This window comes from Alosa pseudoharengus, unplaced genomic scaffold (genome assembly GCF_046254945.1).
Source record: "Alosa pseudoharengus isolate Yale_2024_CS ecotype anadromous, Long Island Sound unplaced genomic scaffold, YU_APseudo_1.1 YU_APseudo_1.1_scf_20, whole genome shotgun sequence".
NCBI lineage: Eukaryota > Metazoa > Chordata > Actinopteri > Clupeiformes > Clupeidae > Alosa > Alosa pseudoharengus.
Genome location: NW_027468664.1, coordinates 29,205,356 through 29,223,195, shown reverse-complemented (window position 1 = coordinate 29,223,195; position 17,840 = coordinate 29,205,356). Strand labels below are relative to the sequence as shown.

The window sequence follows — 17,840 nt, the reverse complement described above, 5'->3', positions numbered from 1 at the left end:
TGTTGAGATGGTTCTGGTTGTTAGCAAACTGGTTCCTGCGGCGCTTCTCCTTGGTGGTATGGATGCAACTCTGCTTCGGTTTATAACACTTCAAAGCATTGCTGTCCCGCTGCAGACAGCAATAAAGGTATGTGACTTAAAAGACAGAAACGCGCTTCCTAAGTAGGTGAATGGAGATGCCCACACATTCCTCCTACCTATTGTTCAATGTAAGCTATATAGTGTATTTTTAATAATAAGGCAATACGGTCTATTATTCATACAACAAAGGAGGACCACAAGCACAATCACCAAACCTCCATCCCCTGAACACGCACTTTTTAGTTGCTTGCTAAGCTTATCTCAGATATGGGTGCGTTGTGTGCCACATGGTTAAATTCTCCTGCTATATGTGACTGTTAAATTTCTTTCTTAGACAAGGATGATACAGTTTATCAAATGCTCACGAAAATATCTGTCATTACTATAGGTTTAGGCTTTGTTGTTGCTCTTCTAAGTGGATCCATTAATACCTTCTGTGAAATGGGGGGGGGGGCGCCTTCACTTACAAAAAGGGAAGGTATATCAAATCCTCAGATCGTGGACGTAGTAGACTCCAGGTACATGCAAGGTGCTCTTGAAGTTCAAAAGGACAGTTGAAGAAACAAGGCTGGAGGCTCTGATGAGGGTCCCAGAAGGCTCAAACCGGTCGCCGGTTTTTAACCGTGTTGTGCCCAAAGGCCTTTCAATAATTTGATCCTTGTCTCCATGTAAGTGTGCCAGAGGTCAACCAAGAAGCTTTGTTTCTTCTCACTGTTTCTCAAGTGTTCAATATGCAACATAGAGCCCTTACGCAAGCAAATTCTTCATTCTAATGGTGAGAAAATTCTGAATTCTAATATGAAACAGTGATGGTGAACAAACACTTAGAGCTTGACAGGCAGATTTGGCATGTAGGTATGTACTAGATAAGGACAAGGGTATAACATTTAAGAAAGGGCATTCAAAAAGACTTGTCAAAAATACCCTTTAATCTCTCACAGCCTAAGAAATATGCTGCCAAGCGTCAAGAACATGAAACATTTTAAGTGTTTTAGTGCAAACATAAAACATATTTACAATTTTTCTTTTTTACTTTAAAGAGAATGACAAAATGATGGCTTGATCCTGCCCCACCAAGTCTGTCATACAAATGTAATGTCGGTCACATGACATGACAACTACTCTTGCATTACAGAGGGTAAAAAATAAACCACAAGAAAACAAATGTACACATTCATAGTTCAGTCTCTTCCGAGAAGTAGCACTCTGACGTTCCTTTAGACAGTTCCATTACTCTTCATGGTTCGCCAGCGGTCTTTGATGTTGACCGACGTGCGCCCCTCAAACGGGAATGCCTCACGGATCTTCGCCCAATTCCCCACGCCGAAACGCTCCACGCCCTCCTTCACCCAGCGAGTCTCCTCCTCCGTCCACATCTGCAACACAGAAAGGAACAAGGGGCTTGGACACATGCAACACTGTCTCTAGATTTTAAAGGGACACCAGGCAACGTTTTCGTGTTAATTAATCATCTTCGTAAGTCGGTATATGGTTAAATGACTCATTACAGGGCGAATGAAGACTCTCTCACCCGCCCCTACTGCCTGTAGGAAGAATATCCCGCTTGCAAGTTCAGTGTATCGTACCCGCCGACCTTCAGTCTCACAAAGTCTCAGACATCGCGAGAAGCAGGATCAGTTTACATCCTGCATCCACAGCACAGAGGCAGGATAACAAAACGCTAGCGATTGTTGCAAACGTGTGTATAATGGCAGAGCCGACGAAGAAGCAGTGAAAACCCTTGACGGAAGATGCAAAGAAAAGAGCTTCAGACCGAGCAAGGGCTCGCACACGTATCGACACGTACAGACGCTAGGGGGAGTTTCGTAGAGAAAAAGCATCAGGCTTGCCTGGTGTCCCTTTAACTAGGCCATCTTCATTACTTAATGCCACATGTTTATAAATAGAATCGAGTATGGCAACGTCAGATGAGGGTTTCTACTGATCTGTGATGACTTTATAGAATAATGCAAAACTTTTTTACATTCCATCACTGCCTTACCAGACGGACAACAGGATAACTTACCCTTTTCCTTCCATTGCTTTTAGTCACTTCTGGGAAGATAGAAATCAGAAAAAAAGAATTATTAAAAAACAAGCACTCTTCTGAAATACACTACATATCATAACAAAAACATTATGTCATACATGGCATGTAAGATATGTAATTACTTGCATTGTATTCATTCATTTCATTTAAAACAACTAGTATGACCACAAGTATGACCTTGGTATGTGTATTGGAGTAGAATCACAGACCTTCTCCTTTTATCTACAGGAAATTATTTATTTATATGTACCAGTTTTCCTGGTGCTGCTGAAAAGCGAATCCTCGTCGCTCCACTCCTCCCTGGTTGCTGTGACGTTCATCATCTTGCTGTAAAAGGAATGGGAATGTGCGCCGGCAGCGCTGTTAGCAAAAGACTTGCTGCTTCTGCTGCTCCTCCCTGCATCGGAGCCACACGTGTGATACTGGCTAGAGGAGCTCTGCATCGTGCTCTGGGCCACGGCCTCTGCCTGGTCGAGTGCTGTCACCCCGTGAATGCCTGCACTGTCTTCACTAGAAGTGCCCCTGCTAGGGGAGACAAATGCCAACTGCCTCGAGCATCTGGTGACACCTGCAGGACTTCCCCTAACTGTGGTGTCAGGGAGGGTGTCCTTCTGACGCCCAGGGGTGTTGCAACTGCCCCTGCTGCGATTGGCAGAGCCCAATTCCCTTGAACGTCGGGTGGCATCACCAGAAGTGCCCTTACTAGGCGTGGCTGAAGCCAACTGCCTCGAACATCTACAGGGAGTGGCATCGCCTTCATCCCTAGAAAACCTGGGGGTGGCACCGGAAGGGGGCCTGTTGGGTGTGACAGAGGCCCTCTCCTTCAACCGCCTGGTGGTGGCGCTAGAGGAGACCCTGTTGGGGGTAACAGAGGCCCTCCCATTTGTGTGCCTGGTGGTGGCGCTACAGGTGCTGCTGTCGGGGGAGGCTGAGGCGCTCTCCTTCAACCACCTAGTGGTGGCGCCAGAGGGACCGCCGTCAGGGGTGGCAGAGGGGCTGCCCTTGCTGGGCATGTCGGACTCGGGGAAGGGGTCATTCTGTCGTCGCCGTGCCGCCACCTTTGTACGGTAGAATATTGCCGTGTCACCGTCATCACTCTCAACCTCACGTTCTGTCTCTGTCCCTGTGTGCAACCTCTTACTCAGTCTTCTTACACGCCTGCATACCAAATAAGGGGGCAGTGGGTCAATGAAACCGGATAACTCTGGCTTCAGCAAGTAAAAGTCCTACCACACATGGGTTCTACCTGTGCAGCATTAGTGGTGTCACCAATTAGCTTATCTACCTGGCTTAAGAGTTGAACTAATTAGAAGCCATTGGTTTAGTGAATGGTTTGAACAAATATGTGGTAGGACTTTTATGTTCTGAAGTGTATTTACCCCTCTGTTCAAAACGCATAACTCAACTCCATGCACCTGTGTGCAAGTAAATATGCAAGGACATTGTTACATGTGATCCCTTGCTTCCCATTTTAGCATCTTGGTCTATCAGCTTGAGAGAACACAAGCATCATGGGATTTTTACTTGTCATCACACATTTGAGATTTGGACATGTAGGTGAGTATGCATTTTGACAAACAAACAAATAAATAAATAACAAATTGGTTTTGGCTGCCTATGTCTCAGTTCAACCAACAACTCCACTGGTATAATAAACAGTGGATCTACTGAAAAGAAATCTCATTTCAGAGTGCATGTTTGACACTGGACGATTATTACCTGTTTCTCTAAACATTACACCACAAAAGTAAGGGCATACATAAATAAACTGATGTAATGCATCTCTGAAGACAGTGTGCAACTAGTTGACAAAAAGTGTGAAGAGATGGCAGACCACACAACAACGTGACGAATACTACTCTGCTAGCCAGGGCTCAACATTCACGGTTGCCTGGTTGCCCATGGCTACCAAATGGTTACAAGTGGCAACCAGTTTGTCCCCCCCTGGTTGCCCCTGTGACAACCACATTTGGTTGGCCTTGGCAACCAAAACCTCGTGCCTGGTTGCCAAGAAGATGGCAACCACTTTTTAAAAGTTAAAGCTGAGCCCCCTGCTGCTAGCTATTTGATAGTTGTTTTACATCACAGCTATTCCAAACTTCACCTGGTTCAACACTACTTATTAAACGAATCAATTTACAAAGTATTCCTGCCCCTTTAGGGAATTAAGTTGTGTGGGAGTGCATGCCAATCGGTCAGCCCAGGTTTGATTCCCAAACCCGCAATTTGGAAAAAAGTGTCTGCTATATAGTAGTCACTTTCCTATTACTTTAGGTCATTTGGTCCGTCATCCCCTCTATTCCCTGACGCCAATTTCTGTTCAATCACAGTCTATTGAACATTGCAATCAAGCATTTCACTGCAAGCAAAACTTAAACACAGACGAATTGAGACATGAGTTCAGTCAGTGCTGCTTTAGAAAAAGTAATGAAATTTAACAAGTAATGCAGTGCTTCAATCAGGGCATCAGCAAGCATAGAGGCATTATAGGCGCACATACAACTACACAGCGAGTAGCGTAATGTGTGCCGTCATGAATAAGTTATCAGAAATAAAATATATTTTTCTTTTTCTAGTTTCTTATTATAGTAGTACTTTTTTTCAATATGAAACAATATCAGAAGTACGTTAAAAAAATTCATATGAATATACAAAATTGCAAAATTGAATACATTTGAAGAACACACAACTATCTGTCCATCTAGCTTGTTCACAGATAAAGACACTAGGGATGCAACAGCACACGGTGCTCACTGTTCGGCATGTATCAGTACAGGTTTTTTGGGCCACGGTAACGATATGGTTTCGGTATAAACAATTAATTAATTAATTTGATTTACCTTTGGTTGCACTGCCTTTTCGTCTAAAGTCCTTTTAGACAAGTCTCTCCACTCGGCGGCCATATTGTACGCTAGTTAGTTTATTTATCTATTTAGATATCAGCAAGCCATCGGCCGATTTCCATGAAACATGGAAAGAATGGGCTGGAGGAACCCCTTGAACAAAGCAGATACATCCGATGTGTAATTTCACTTTAGATAAATTTGGAAGACTTGGCAGCAAACAACATTTCTTTAGTTTATTTTAATGGCAATCATGTTAGAAGCGTCTTGTCCAGACTGCATTAAGTAAGGCTTCTGGGCTGCATTAAGTAAGGCTTCTGGGCTGCATTAAGTAAGGCTTCTGGGCTGCATTAAGTAAGGCTTCTGGGCTGCATTAAGTAAGGCTTCTGGGCTGCATTAAGTAAGGCTTCTGGGCTGCATTAAGTAAGGCTTCTGGGCTGCATTAAGTAAGGCTTCTGGGCTGCATTAAGTAAGGCTTCTGGGCTGCATTAAGTAAGGCTTCTGGGCTGCATTAAGTAAGGCTTCTGGGCTGCATTAAGTAAGGCTTCTGGGCTGCATTAAGTAAGGCTTCTGGGCTGCATTAAGTAAGGCTTCTGGGCTGCATTAAGTCTTAAGGCTTCTGGGCTGTAGGCTTAACTTTGTTTTTGTTTTTTTACTTTAAGATCTTCAGTTTGTACCGAAATCCTAAATGTTCCCTCATAATGGATATGAAACCCGGCGGCGCCTCTTCAAAATGTATTTCTTTCTTACTCCATTCATGTCAGCTGTGCACTGGTGTTTCTCTAACTCATTTGCATACCAGGGTTGTGCAAAATTCAAATTGCAGTTCTGCTTCCTGTTTGCTACCTCAATTGAAATGCAAGTGAAATTCAATAATTGAATTGGAATTTAAGAGCCAGTTTCAATTCAATTTTGGAATTTTGCACAAGCCTGTTGCATACAGAGCACAACAACCTATCGACGCATTGCTACATTAGCAGGGAAGCACTGATAGGTTGTAGAGGTGGCAGGGCCGATGCACTGGTTCTCTGTGTTTTGTTAATTTCTAACGTGCATACAGTTTGCGGCTTATCGCGGTTATAACATACCGTGTACGGTTGCATCCCTAAAAGACACACACACACACAAAGAGAAAACTCTTGCTTTAACTTGCTGTGCAACAGTGAAGAGAATCTGGTGGTGACAAACATCCTCTTCCTAACAAACTAAACTAAAGCTTTGTCTCTAATATATTCTTTTTACCTCATGGTTAGCTCCTTCCGCCGTTTCCTGTTGGGTGGCGAACTGGACAGCGAGAAGTCCTGCGGACCTTCGTCTGTGGAGCTGTTGTTTGGGCGCAGGGCGCTCCCGGGTCCTGGCCTGCCAGGGGTGGTTGGCAGCAACCCTTTCCGACGCTTGGCACCAGCCCCGCTGCCCCTAGTCGGTGTGTCAGGAATGGGGTCCTTCTGACACCCTGGGGTATTAGAACTACTCCTGCTCGGTGTGCCAGAACCCAACTCCTCTGACCGTCTGCTAGTGGCACCGGAGGTGCTCCGACTAGGTGTGACAAAGCCTTTGTCCCTAGAGTTCCTGGTGGCACTGGAAGAGCCCCTGTTGGGAGTGTCAGGGGGAGACTCCTTTGAACGCCTGTTAAGGGGCGGGTCCCTCAGTCGCCCACGACCCCTGCGCACCTCTCTGTCCGGTGTCGACGACAGTGGCGGCGTTCTGATGTTCTCTTCCAGCTCGGATGGCAACAGGGGCTCATCTAGCATGGAGTTCTCGGCAGCGGAGTCAGGGTCAGAGGTCGAGAGCTTCTCCGACTGAGAGGTCACTGGTTGGCTGTCGGGAAGCATGATCAGCTGTGGCATAGTTACCTTGCAGTAGCGTCCACCGATTATACGTGACAGCAAAGAGCCTCCGATCACGTTCACTGCAGGCTTGGCGTGCTCAGCAGGGTCTGGGGATTTTGACGTGGGTGTTTGTGGATTCGAGGAAGGGGGAGGGGGAGGGGGAGGGGAAGGGGAAGTGATGTCGCTGTGGGCTGCTGGGGGGTCATCCCGGCCTCGGGAGCGGGTGAGGCGCTTGGGTTGAGCCAGGAGGCTGGGCGACTCCGCCTGCGAGAACAGATTGTCCGTGTCGGAAGACGAAGGATGTGGTGGCGAGACAGCAGGCACCACTGCATCGTCGTCACTCACGTCTCTCTCTGCGTTTACCAAGACCGACTCTTCCTCCTCCTTTTCTCTGACTGACTTGGACTCCTTCTGCTCCACTTCAATGGACTCATCCCCCTCATCCGCATCTTTCCCTCTGTCCGGCTCTGACTCCTGCTCTTGCTCCTCCTCCTCCATGGCCGCCTCCTCCTCCTCCTCCGCATCATTGTGTTGTGCCACCACCTCTTCCTTTTCGAAGTCCTCCTGCGGAGTCTCAGAGAGGTGGAGGTGCAGACTATCCGCCTCCCGTTTCTCCTCTTCCTCCTCATCCTCAGCTTGCGTGTCTGACTCCGTCGCTTCCACACGCACCTCCTCCCCAACAGCAGGAGTCTTCTCCGGAACGTTCTCCTTAGGATTTACGTCCTTCTGAATCTCCACCACCTCCACCTCCACCTCAACCGCTTGCTGCTGTTGTTGTTGTTGCTGTTGTTGTTGTTGCCCACCCTGTGCTTCCTTTTGGGCCTCCTCCTCGGCCTCCTTGTAGACCTCCTCCATTAGTGTGGAGAAGGGCACATTAAGGCCCAGTTTCTGGGCCTGACTCTCGTAGACCTGCCTCAGCACCCGTAAGGTCACGAATCCCAGACGGGCGTCTGATGAAACGGAGGAGCTGTGAAGAGAAAAAGAGGTAAAAGTTAGATCCAATCAGATTTACTTACCTTAAAGTCAGTAACAACAAACTATGATTAGTATAGGAAAAGTTAGGCATTAGGCACTAGTTCATGGTCTTAGAAAAAGAAGAAAAAGATAGAAAAAATTGCACTCAACGGGGTCATAACTGAAGTGCTCCATTCACAGAGCGTAAAAATTGTTTTAGAAGACTGGTCTAATTTTTTCGAGCATACACGCCGCTCTCATGGCTGGTGTAGCCGGTTCCGTTGATTATAGAGGAAGCTTAATTGTTGCAGCAGATGCTGCGTGAACGGAACGCTTCAGTTATGTGCCACATATTGTGTAGCTTCTCTGTCAGGCTCCAAATTACGTTAACATTGGAAGTGTTATCTAATAAAATACACATTTGGAACCAGAGTGAACATTTTCTTCCTATTTTGAAGTTTATCACCAGAGGTCAGCATCTTGTTAACAGCGTTTTGGGGTGCGTTACTGTCTGTCTATACATACGGTATTTGTTCATGGTCTGACATATATAAAATATATGTATGCGTATTTGTATTTGTATAAGTATGTGTGGGCACAATGTTATAAAGCAGTAATAGCACTGTCGCCCAACTAAGTCAGTCCGGGTTCAAATCCCTGAACGTCCGTATCGCCTTTGGATAAGAGTGTCTGCTGAATACCAGTCACTTTTACTTCACGTTCTACTTTTTATTATAGTGTTTTGTCCTCACGGGCAGGCTACACTGGGCACATGACAAGCATCGTGGCTCATATGTCTGTCTCTGTGTGTGTGTGTGTGTGTCACTCTGTGTGTGTGTGTGTGTGTGTGTGTGTGTGTGTTACTGTGTGTGTTACTGTGTGTGTCCTTTCTATTACCTATGCTCTGGTGCATCTTGCTCTTGGCGTGGCTCAGATGTGAGGTCAATGTGGTTCTCTGTCTGGGTTCCGTACTCTAACCTCCGTGACCTTCTCTTGATGATCTGCGATTCCTCAACCATTTCATTCCTCTTCCGAACAATCTGCAGGACAATCGAAAAAACAGACACTGGTTATAAAATAATATAACACAACCAGACAGAATCAATCCAATCATTGTTCTTAGCCTTCTCCTCCAAACCCTTAGATTGACCATCACATATGATTCAAATAGAGCATAGGTTATGATTTCTTTTACAAGGATGTTGCATGTAATCTCACTTTTCTCACTAGTCTCACTTTTAAGCAGGGCTTTTAGCAGAGGCTTTTATCCAAAGTGACTTACACAGACATCAATAAACATTACAATAACATTAAAATTATCAGTTTAAAGTAAAATATATTTAGACTAAATAATATTTATAATAAAGAAATAAAAAACTAATATTAGTAATAAACTAATTAACATTTAACAAAATAATAACAATAACCATAAACCTAAAAACACACCTCTGTAATAAATCAATTAGTCAGATATAAGGAAAATAGATGAGTCTTTAGATGCTTTTTGAAGATCCAAAAACATAGCATAGATGCTCATCAGAGGATCGCAGTGGGCAAGAGAGGCAGTGATACACAGGAATCCAAGATGGTGTTAATCATAGCAGAACATGTCTTTAACCCAAGAATTATGTGTCTGTTTGTGTGTGTGTGTGTGTGTGTGTGTCTGAATAGATGGGATAATACCATTGATAGAAAAGGCTGAGGCATGGTGTACACTCTCTCGATGAAGTCCAGCGTGTTCTGCCTGAACTGGCTGTAGGACGGTTGCTCCAGTGTGGGGTGGGTGCTACATTTCCTCTGCACCAGGTCTGACAACAGCTTAGCCTGAAGAACACAGATTAGACAATTATGTAATTTATTTATTTTGTCAATATATCCAATATATTTTTGGGGGCGTTTTGCCTTTAATGACATAGGACAGTGAAGACTGACAGAAAGAGACTGGGAGAGAAAGAGGGAAGTAAAATAACTACATTGTGTTGCTTAAGGCCCTGTGTCCACCAATTACGTTTGTTTGTGCTGACAGCGCCCTCAATCTCATTTTCAGAGCGCTTCCTCAAGTGTTTATTGTTGCTAGGTTACGAAGTGTTGATTGGTCGTCGAGAGAGAAGTGACATTGACGAGGCCAGCGCTGTTCTAAAAGTTGAACAGATTTCAACTTTCAGCGCTCGGAGCGCCAAGGGCTTTTTGCCACCGAGGGTGCTGAGCGCTGTGAACGCTGAACTTCATAGGATTTGTATAAAAAATAGATGCCATCGGCTCAATAAATGTGATTGGTGGACACCGGCCCTAACGGTACTGATATGATTACTTAAGGTCTTTATCAGTGGGTCTGTTTACTGTGTGGTGACCCAAAGACCTCTACAATGCACACTGTAAGTTTTAAGCAGTCACAGAACTCACCTTGCCCACTGGATTTTTCCTCGTAGGGAAGTGTTTTTCCAGCATCTCCTTGGCTTTTTTAAAGTCTTTACTTTTGATGCAAACGACAACAACCTACAGAATAAAATATTTTGAACCAACAAGGAAAGAATGCATTAACACTGATGCTAAACATCAAAAACATAAATACAGGGTAACACATAGCATGACACAAGCCTCTAATTCTATGTGACCACTAGTTCACTGACAATTTTAAGCAGTGTTAAAGTTCAAGTTCACTGGGATTTAGCAGATATTTTTATCCAAAACGACACAAACTTGCAACAGCAGGAACCGAACCCGGGTCAACCGGAAACAATGGAGTGCACTGAACTCATGCCCGTGCCTATGTGTAGGGGCCTTAAGATGTGGCCTAATTAATTAAGTTGGCCTAATTAAGAGCTGTGTGTGTGTGTGTGCCCTCACCATCTCCCTCAGTGATGTGTGGACTCTCTCCAAATCTGACTGTGGCACCTCAACCTCAGCACAGATTTTCTCCAAAACTTTCATGGCTGACTCAAGCGGAGTAACAGAGTCCAACTCAAATTGAGTCCCTGAGGATAAAGACACAACAAAACATATCATATACAGTACAAACACAACAGCAATGGACCTTTTTGAAATATATGAAATATAGGCCCAGGTGTAACTATATAACATTAATTAAGGTCCTGATTCTGCTGCACTTCATTTGAACATACCGGTACTTCATTTTATGGTAGTTACACCTGTGGTTGCCCTGCTAGTTAAAATAGCTGCTGCTCAACAGGACACAATGAATGATTCTGGTGAGTTTGCACTTACATACTAATTATAAATAACTATGACATGTGAACCTGATGTCATATTACTTCTAACCAGATTCAGACCAGATCCTAAACCATACCAATAAGAACCCAATGACGAGTGAACCCAATGTCATATCCTTAGCATTCAAATGTTATTTAAAAGTCAGTTTTCTATTGCTATTTTTATTTCATCTACAACGTCTGAATGGTAGTGGAAGAGTAAAAACTAAGTTTGAACGTTATGGCAAACGATATTGCACTGTAACCAATAACAGAGAAAGAGAGAGAGAGAGAGACAGCACTGTTACAAAAAGCACCGTTCAACTTCACTTCCATCAATTCCAACAGCTAAGGATGTTGACGTTAAGAAACATCTTACCAAGTTTGTCGCCGTCATTTATTCGAGACAAAAACTGTATGATTAATAACTTCATGGGGAAGCTACTGTTGGCCTCTATCGGCATCTCCAACAAACCTATAAAAAGCAGATTACATGTGTTTACGTTAGTAGCAAGCTAAGTTACATGAAGAATACACCGACGATTAATTTCTAGATTCATTTTCTAGTTAGCAAATCTTATCTCCTCTGCTGCTAACCTAAACCTGCAAGTTAACGTTGAGTTAACGTCACTTCACGGCAAGACAGATACTTAACGTTAGATCTAACGATGCGTTCACAACTGCAGACGACTATGATGACCTTGTTTCCACAAATGTTAACCAACTTTCAGCTAACCAAGTCGGCCTAACGTTTGAGTTTGGGATGCAATGCTATGAGTAACCTACAAATGTTAACGTTATGTTATGCTGTAGAACCGTATGCTGAGACAACAGCTAACGTTAACATTAGTTTATGGATGAGTGTTTCACATAACGCATCAGCAGCGTTAACAGTTAGGTTAACAGTTAACAATGACACTTGACAGTGTTGTTGACACACTTCCGAAATCATTTGACCCACATGTTTTCTTTGCACTGCTGCAAACTAACGTTAGCCTTGTCAGCCAACTTTATGCTTCCCAAGTTTATTCATGTGTTAGCCAGCTAGCATAGTTAGGTTACATGAAAGCTAAGTTACCGTTACATACTGTTTACTAACGTTACTTACTTTGAAGATGGTCTCTAATTTGGGAAAACTGCGTGTATTCATCATCCCGAAAAGCGTCGAGGGCTTCTGCCACATAAAAATCCAGACACCATCTGTTGACAATCTCAAAGTGTGTCGCCTTTTTGGCCCTTCGACGCGAAGCCATCGTGTCTATTTACTAGCTAGCAGCTAACCCTCCGTGGTGCTTTCAGTTTGTGGCGGGAGTTCAGCTCCGCTCTCGTAGCCGACCTGCGCGAGCTCAGCAAGCGGCAGTGGTTGGATGACTGGGAGATGCACCCGCCCACGAGTAGAAATATGCAACAAATTTACAAACTCGGGACAGTAGGATATCCGAGATTTCACTTGTCCATTGTAGACTATTTAGCCGCCACCAGGTGGCTAGAATAACAAAAAGGCAGCCTACTTGATATCTGCTTGATATTATTACAAGGATAGCCCTAACCTCAGTTTAGTTTATCAACCATAAAATATTACACCTATGCAGCGCTGGGAATTGTAGGCCATAACGTAAATACGACCTAGGCTAATTGTGTAATTATATTGACGGAGTTTTGGAAATCTCCAACACAATACGAATATTCTATAGTAACATAGCTTTTGTTTGTGCACTATAATGCATTATAGCCCTTCAGGGAAAATACACCATTGAAAATACACATAGTGTTTTTTTTCTCATATGATATTCGTCGTATAGGATAGGCTACTCTCCAGAAACACGTCAGTAACATGACAATAACATAGGCCTACTTAAATGAGCTATGGTTGCTCTGACAGAGTTCATCTGTAAGGTGGAGGAACTTTTAATACAACAGGCAACAAAGTAAGCCTTGTTATGGGCAGAAAGGGGTGTCGTGTTGAGGAAAGCATGTCTGACTCACTGCCACGTCGAACGGGTGGAGCAAACAAAAAATATATATTCCACACACTGTGCCATCTCTAGAACCGTTGGCTATTACAACAGCCGGACTGCAACGGCCTTTAAGTGTTATCACGGCTGTTTATAGGAGTTTGCCAGCAATAAGAAGAGAGAGACGAGATCTCAGCCTTTTTACCAATCCGAACTGTCCTGATATAATCTGATTGCCAGAGGCTAATTCTCTAAAAATCCAGAGGGGACGTTTCCGCTGTTGTTTCCAGACCCCACACCCTTTGGCTAAATAAGATAAGATATGCCAAATTCAATGGAGATGCATATAGGCTACGTGCAACCTAAGCATATAGCTTATAAATATCCACACTATAGGACAAAAATAAGGCAACTGCGAATGGGGCTAAGAGTTCCTGAAAAGTTGCTGAGACAAAATGTACAGGGGAATACAAGCAATAGCTATGGTTATATCTATAGGCTATAATTTCTTAAAGGGACGCCCCTTTTTTGCATACCGCCACACGTTTCCATGAACGGACACGACACGCTCACTGATACGCCGATTCCTCTGTAACAATATCGGGAGCATCCACCAGCTCATAAGTGATCTCCACTTTCCTCCGCGCAGCAGACGACCAACTCAGGACTCCAGCAGCCATGACTGCGAAACACAGAAATAAGAACAACTCGACCACCACCAACAACGAGAAAAATAATGCTCCACCACCACCACCTCAGCAACAAGATGACGTGGCGAAGAAAAGTCAGAAAGCCAACAAGGCAGAGACCCCACCAGCCCCTCACCCTAAATCGAGTTCAGGGTCGGGAAGTTGTTTGAAACTTTTGGCTGCGCTTTGTTACATATCATTGGTGGCTGGTGCTGGTTTTGCGTCCTACTACCTTCAACAAGTATTAGAAGAAGTGAGCCAAATCAGTAACAGACATGAAGAGTCTTTACAGAAGAACGCAGAACTGGCACAAAAAGTGGAGAATGTTCTTCAACAGGTAGGATGGTCTGAGCAAATTACAGTCCTATTCCATAGTTATAGCAACGAAACTGGCCTCGCTTTTGTGGGGGCCTACATGTAAGACAATCAGTATTGTTTTCATGAATTTAAAATAATGTGTTATTGAAAACCAATTAGATTCATCCATTTGAAGTATTTTCACAAGAAGGAAATGGCCAGTGCGTCCCCTCCCCCCCAAAGAAGCCTGATGAGTTGGCACTACAGAAATACGTTTTTCATATGATTTTGTAAATTGTAGTAGCCTACCATTCTAACATTGATAGATTATATGTCATCACTTTTTAAATATTGATTGTTATTTTACTTTATTGTAGATGCACATAAGTTGTCTGTGGAATCATAGCTTTATCTTTTCTGCATGCATTCATTCATTGATAAAAAAAAAAAGTGGTGAAAAGACATTTGAACAGAATTTTGTAAAACTATTTTTTGTTACAGATCTCTTCTCTCTAATTTCATACTACCACTTCATGCCCAGTCACTGTAGAGTTATGTAACAGGCTGCTTCACTGTTACTGCTTGCAGAGCAGTGATGCATCTTAGGAAACATTGGACAACAAAATCTCCAGTGACAGTAAATTTGCACTCAGGTTGAGTAATAATGTACAGGGCTGAATACATTATTCTTTGGGCTTCTTTTTGGCCTACAGTCACTATCAGCAGTGGTGAATTTGACTATAGCATGTACTGTACCCATATGACCTTTTGTGAAATGCATAACATCTGGTCTTCATATTTGTGCTCTGCATGTCAGCATCAGTGCTCACAGAGTCACGGGCATTCATGCATCCTCTAATTGTCCACTCGGACGCTGTGACATTCCAAACAGGACTATTAGTTTAGTGGTCTGAGCTGAGTTTTCACTGAGACATGCAGTTACAGTGCAACTCTTCTGCTCCACATTTGATTTGATGTGCATTGTCCTGGCCAAGTTCCCAACCTGGCTCATTCAATCTGGCCCCCTAATCATTCCCCATTCATTCATTCATTCATTCATTCATTCATTCATTCATTCATTCATTCATTCCCTCACTCTCCACCTCAAGCTGGTGTGTGGTGAGTATTCTGTTGCATAATGGCTGCCGTGTACATTGGTGGTGGTTAGTGAAGATTCCCAAGCACTTAAAGTGCCTTAAAAAGCACCATAAAGGCAAAGTGGTGTTGTTGTTGATGTGATGTTTCCTCATACTGTAGATCCATAAGTCCATTTTGCATATGAATGTCAGGGAATGAATGATTGTTTTGCTTTTAGGGGGTATTTGCAATAACAGCATCGTCACCTCCACTCTCCCTCCTATGTCACACTGTCTCACCCTATGCAGGTGCTTCACGAGTCTGAAGTTCTCTGTCTCCCCTCCTTGTATTAGATTCTGGGCCTTAATTCAAATGGCAAGTCAATGGGCCTTAATTCAAAGTGCAAAGTCTTGCAATGAGCAGATTGTCTTCTGCCTGAACTAAATCTATCTTGATGTTTGCACTTAGGAACTTGCTCACGTTATCAAATTAGGTAGCAGACTTTGTCCACATATTAAATTAGCTTCTGTTAGATGTTGCACTTTGCCTGTCATTTAAATTAAGGCCCTCTATCTCTCTGTGCCTGTACCTACAGTATATATATGTCCTCCTCTCAAACATGTCTTGTTACTCCTTCTACCTCTTCTGCTTGCTCTCTCTCTCCCATACTTCTCCACGAAGAGTCCCATTGACCCCCCCTCTCTCTTTCTCTCTCTATCTCTCTCTCTCTCTCTCTCTATCTCTCTCTATCTCTCTCTCTCTCGCCCTCTGTAGGTGGACTCTCTGAGCAGTTCACTGGCGTCTCTGGAAGGTTCCGTTAGCGAGGGTGAGAATGCGGTGCGTCTGCTGGGCTCGGCGGTGCAGAAGGGCGAGCAGGAGACGCAGCGTGTGGAGGAGGCTCTCCAGCGTCTCCAGAAGGAGATCCTGCTCGACCTGTCCGAGGGCATCCGCGAGGTGAAGGAGGCACGCGAGCGTGACTTCTCCTCGCTGGAGTCGACCGTGGAGGAACGGCTGGCTGAGCTCAGCCGCTCCATCGCCGACAGCGTGGCCGAGTTCGCCGGCGCCCAGGGCGAGTCACGCGCTCAGCTCCAGGAGCTCCGCGCACGCGTGGAGGAGCGGGAGGACCCCGCGCTGGTCAAGCAGGAGTTGACCGCCATGGCCACTGCCATCGCCGACCTGCACACCGCCAACCAGGTCGCCGAGGGCAACACTGGCGTGCTGCGCGAGCAGATCGGGTCGGTCCGGGAGGAGCTGCAGGGTCGTAACAAGGAGATGGCGTCGCTCTCGGAGGAGATCGAGTCGGTGCGTGCGCTAGTGCAGGCCACGGCGGGCGCCCTGCGGGAGGAGGTGACCGCTGCCGAGGTCGCCGTCCAGAACATGGCCGACCAAGCCCAGAGCCTGCAGAGTGGCCAGGAGCAGGCCAGTGGCGCCGTCCAGAGCCTGGAGAAGGAACTGCGGGAGGAGATCGCCAAGGCGCAGAGGCGCGGCGACGACCTTGAGAACCGGCTGACGCGGGTGCAGGAGAGTGCCGAGGCCCTGGCCACCGCCAACGCGGAGCAAGATGGCCGACTGGAGGCCCTCCTGTCCAAATACGACTCCCACGAAAGCACGCTGGCCGCCCAGGGCAAGGCTGTGGAGAAAGCCCAGGAAGCCCTGAAGGCGGATCTGGAGGGACTGAAAGCCAGTCTTGGACAGCAGCTCGAGGGCAGCCTGGCCTCTGTGGAGAGCGTCCGTGGCGACCTCTCCTCCGTCGGCCAGCAGCTGGCAGCTGTGGAGGAGAAAGTGGACGCTCTCGGAGACGCAGAGACCCTCAGCAAGGCTGTGGGAGACCTGGAGCAGCTCAGAGGCTCCGTGGACAACCTGCAGGCCAAAGCGGAGCAGCTGGACAGCCAGGCGGAGGCTATCGCTGCGCTGAAGAGCGCAGTGCAGGAGATCAAGGCTGCAACAGCAAACAAGGTGGGGAAAGAACCCACAGCCACATAAGTGGACAGAAGAGGAGAGGTAGACTGATATGCTAGGGGTCAGGGTGATGAGTATATCTTTGGGGAAGATTTGAGGGTGTCAGTTTGCACATGCAGCAGAATATTCTCTGTTTGTGTGTGTGTGTATGTGTGTGTGTGTGTGTGTACGTGTGTGTGTTGTGTGTGGAGGAGTAGGAGAAGTATAGAAAATCGAGAAACAAGAATTGATTTAAATGAATGCCAAGATAGTCTTTGTGGACTGCTGTTCTGTGAATCTAAACACTTCAACCTGCACTGTATTTTTTAATAGTTTGTTTTCTGTTGTTTTTATGAAGGGTCATGTCATGTCATAAAAGCTTTCTACAACTCTTTGAAAATCTGATTGTACTGGCTGTTTTTTTTTTCAATAAAAGTTTAGAAACTACTGCATTCTTACAATCCTTACAAACAAAAGTTCAAAACATGAGCACTACAGTGTCAAGATCTCAACAAAGACCTGTGATTAGTGGTGCAGCTTATCTTCAGCTGCCACTTAAGAATCCCAGGCATCCCCTTCACCTGCCCTGTCATCAACACCACTGATCGATACAGCAAATGTTCCACAGCTCCTCATTGGTCCACAAAGTTACATGCCCACACATAAAGGTCTTTGATTGGCTGAGAGAGTGTGCAGTACATCTGCCCATAAATTCCCATTGACTCCATTTCCTGTCCCTGTTGAAATCAGTTGAAATGTTCCTGGGCTCAACCAGAAATGTTGGACATGCCCATAGGCAAACAATGTATAGAACACATCAACATGCATAGAAAAGAAAAAGCAGTTGAACTGGTTTAGCATATTCTGCATGTTCCACGTAGTTCTACAAGGCTTGAAGATGGCAGAGATAAAAAGCTG

General features: G+C 45.1%; 2 protein-coding genes across 2 annotated transcripts; one reads left to right on the top strand and one right to left on the bottom strand.

The window, feature by feature from the left end:
* Positions 1-990: 990 nt before the first annotated feature.
* On the bottom strand, positions 991-12,246 carry terfa (telomeric repeat binding factor a). The gene is made up of 10 exons (XM_076297024.1): positions 12,075-12,246; positions 11,346-11,441; positions 10,605-10,732; positions 10,161-10,253; positions 9,441-9,581; positions 8,655-8,797; positions 6,217-7,770; positions 2,382-2,458; positions 2,108-2,136; positions 991-1,457 (listed from the first exon to the last, which is right to left on the bottom strand). The coding sequence occupies exons 1-10, from the start codon at positions 12,217-12,219 to the stop codon at positions 1,299-1,301; spliced, it is 2,565 nt and encodes an 854-aa protein (XP_076153139.1). The 5' UTR covers positions 12,220-12,246; the 3' UTR covers positions 991-1,298.
* Positions 12,247-13,416: 1,170 nt separating this feature from the next.
* On the top strand, positions 13,417-17,332 carry ckap4 (cytoskeleton associated protein 4). Its single transcript, XM_076297023.1, has 2 exons — positions 13,417-13,947; positions 15,759-17,332. Exons 1-2 carry the CDS (start codon positions 13,600-13,602, stop codon positions 16,965-16,967), a joined length of 1,557 nt encoding a protein of 518 aa, XP_076153138.1. The 5' UTR covers positions 13,417-13,599; the 3' UTR covers positions 16,968-17,332.
* Positions 17,333-17,840: the final 508 nt, after the last annotated feature.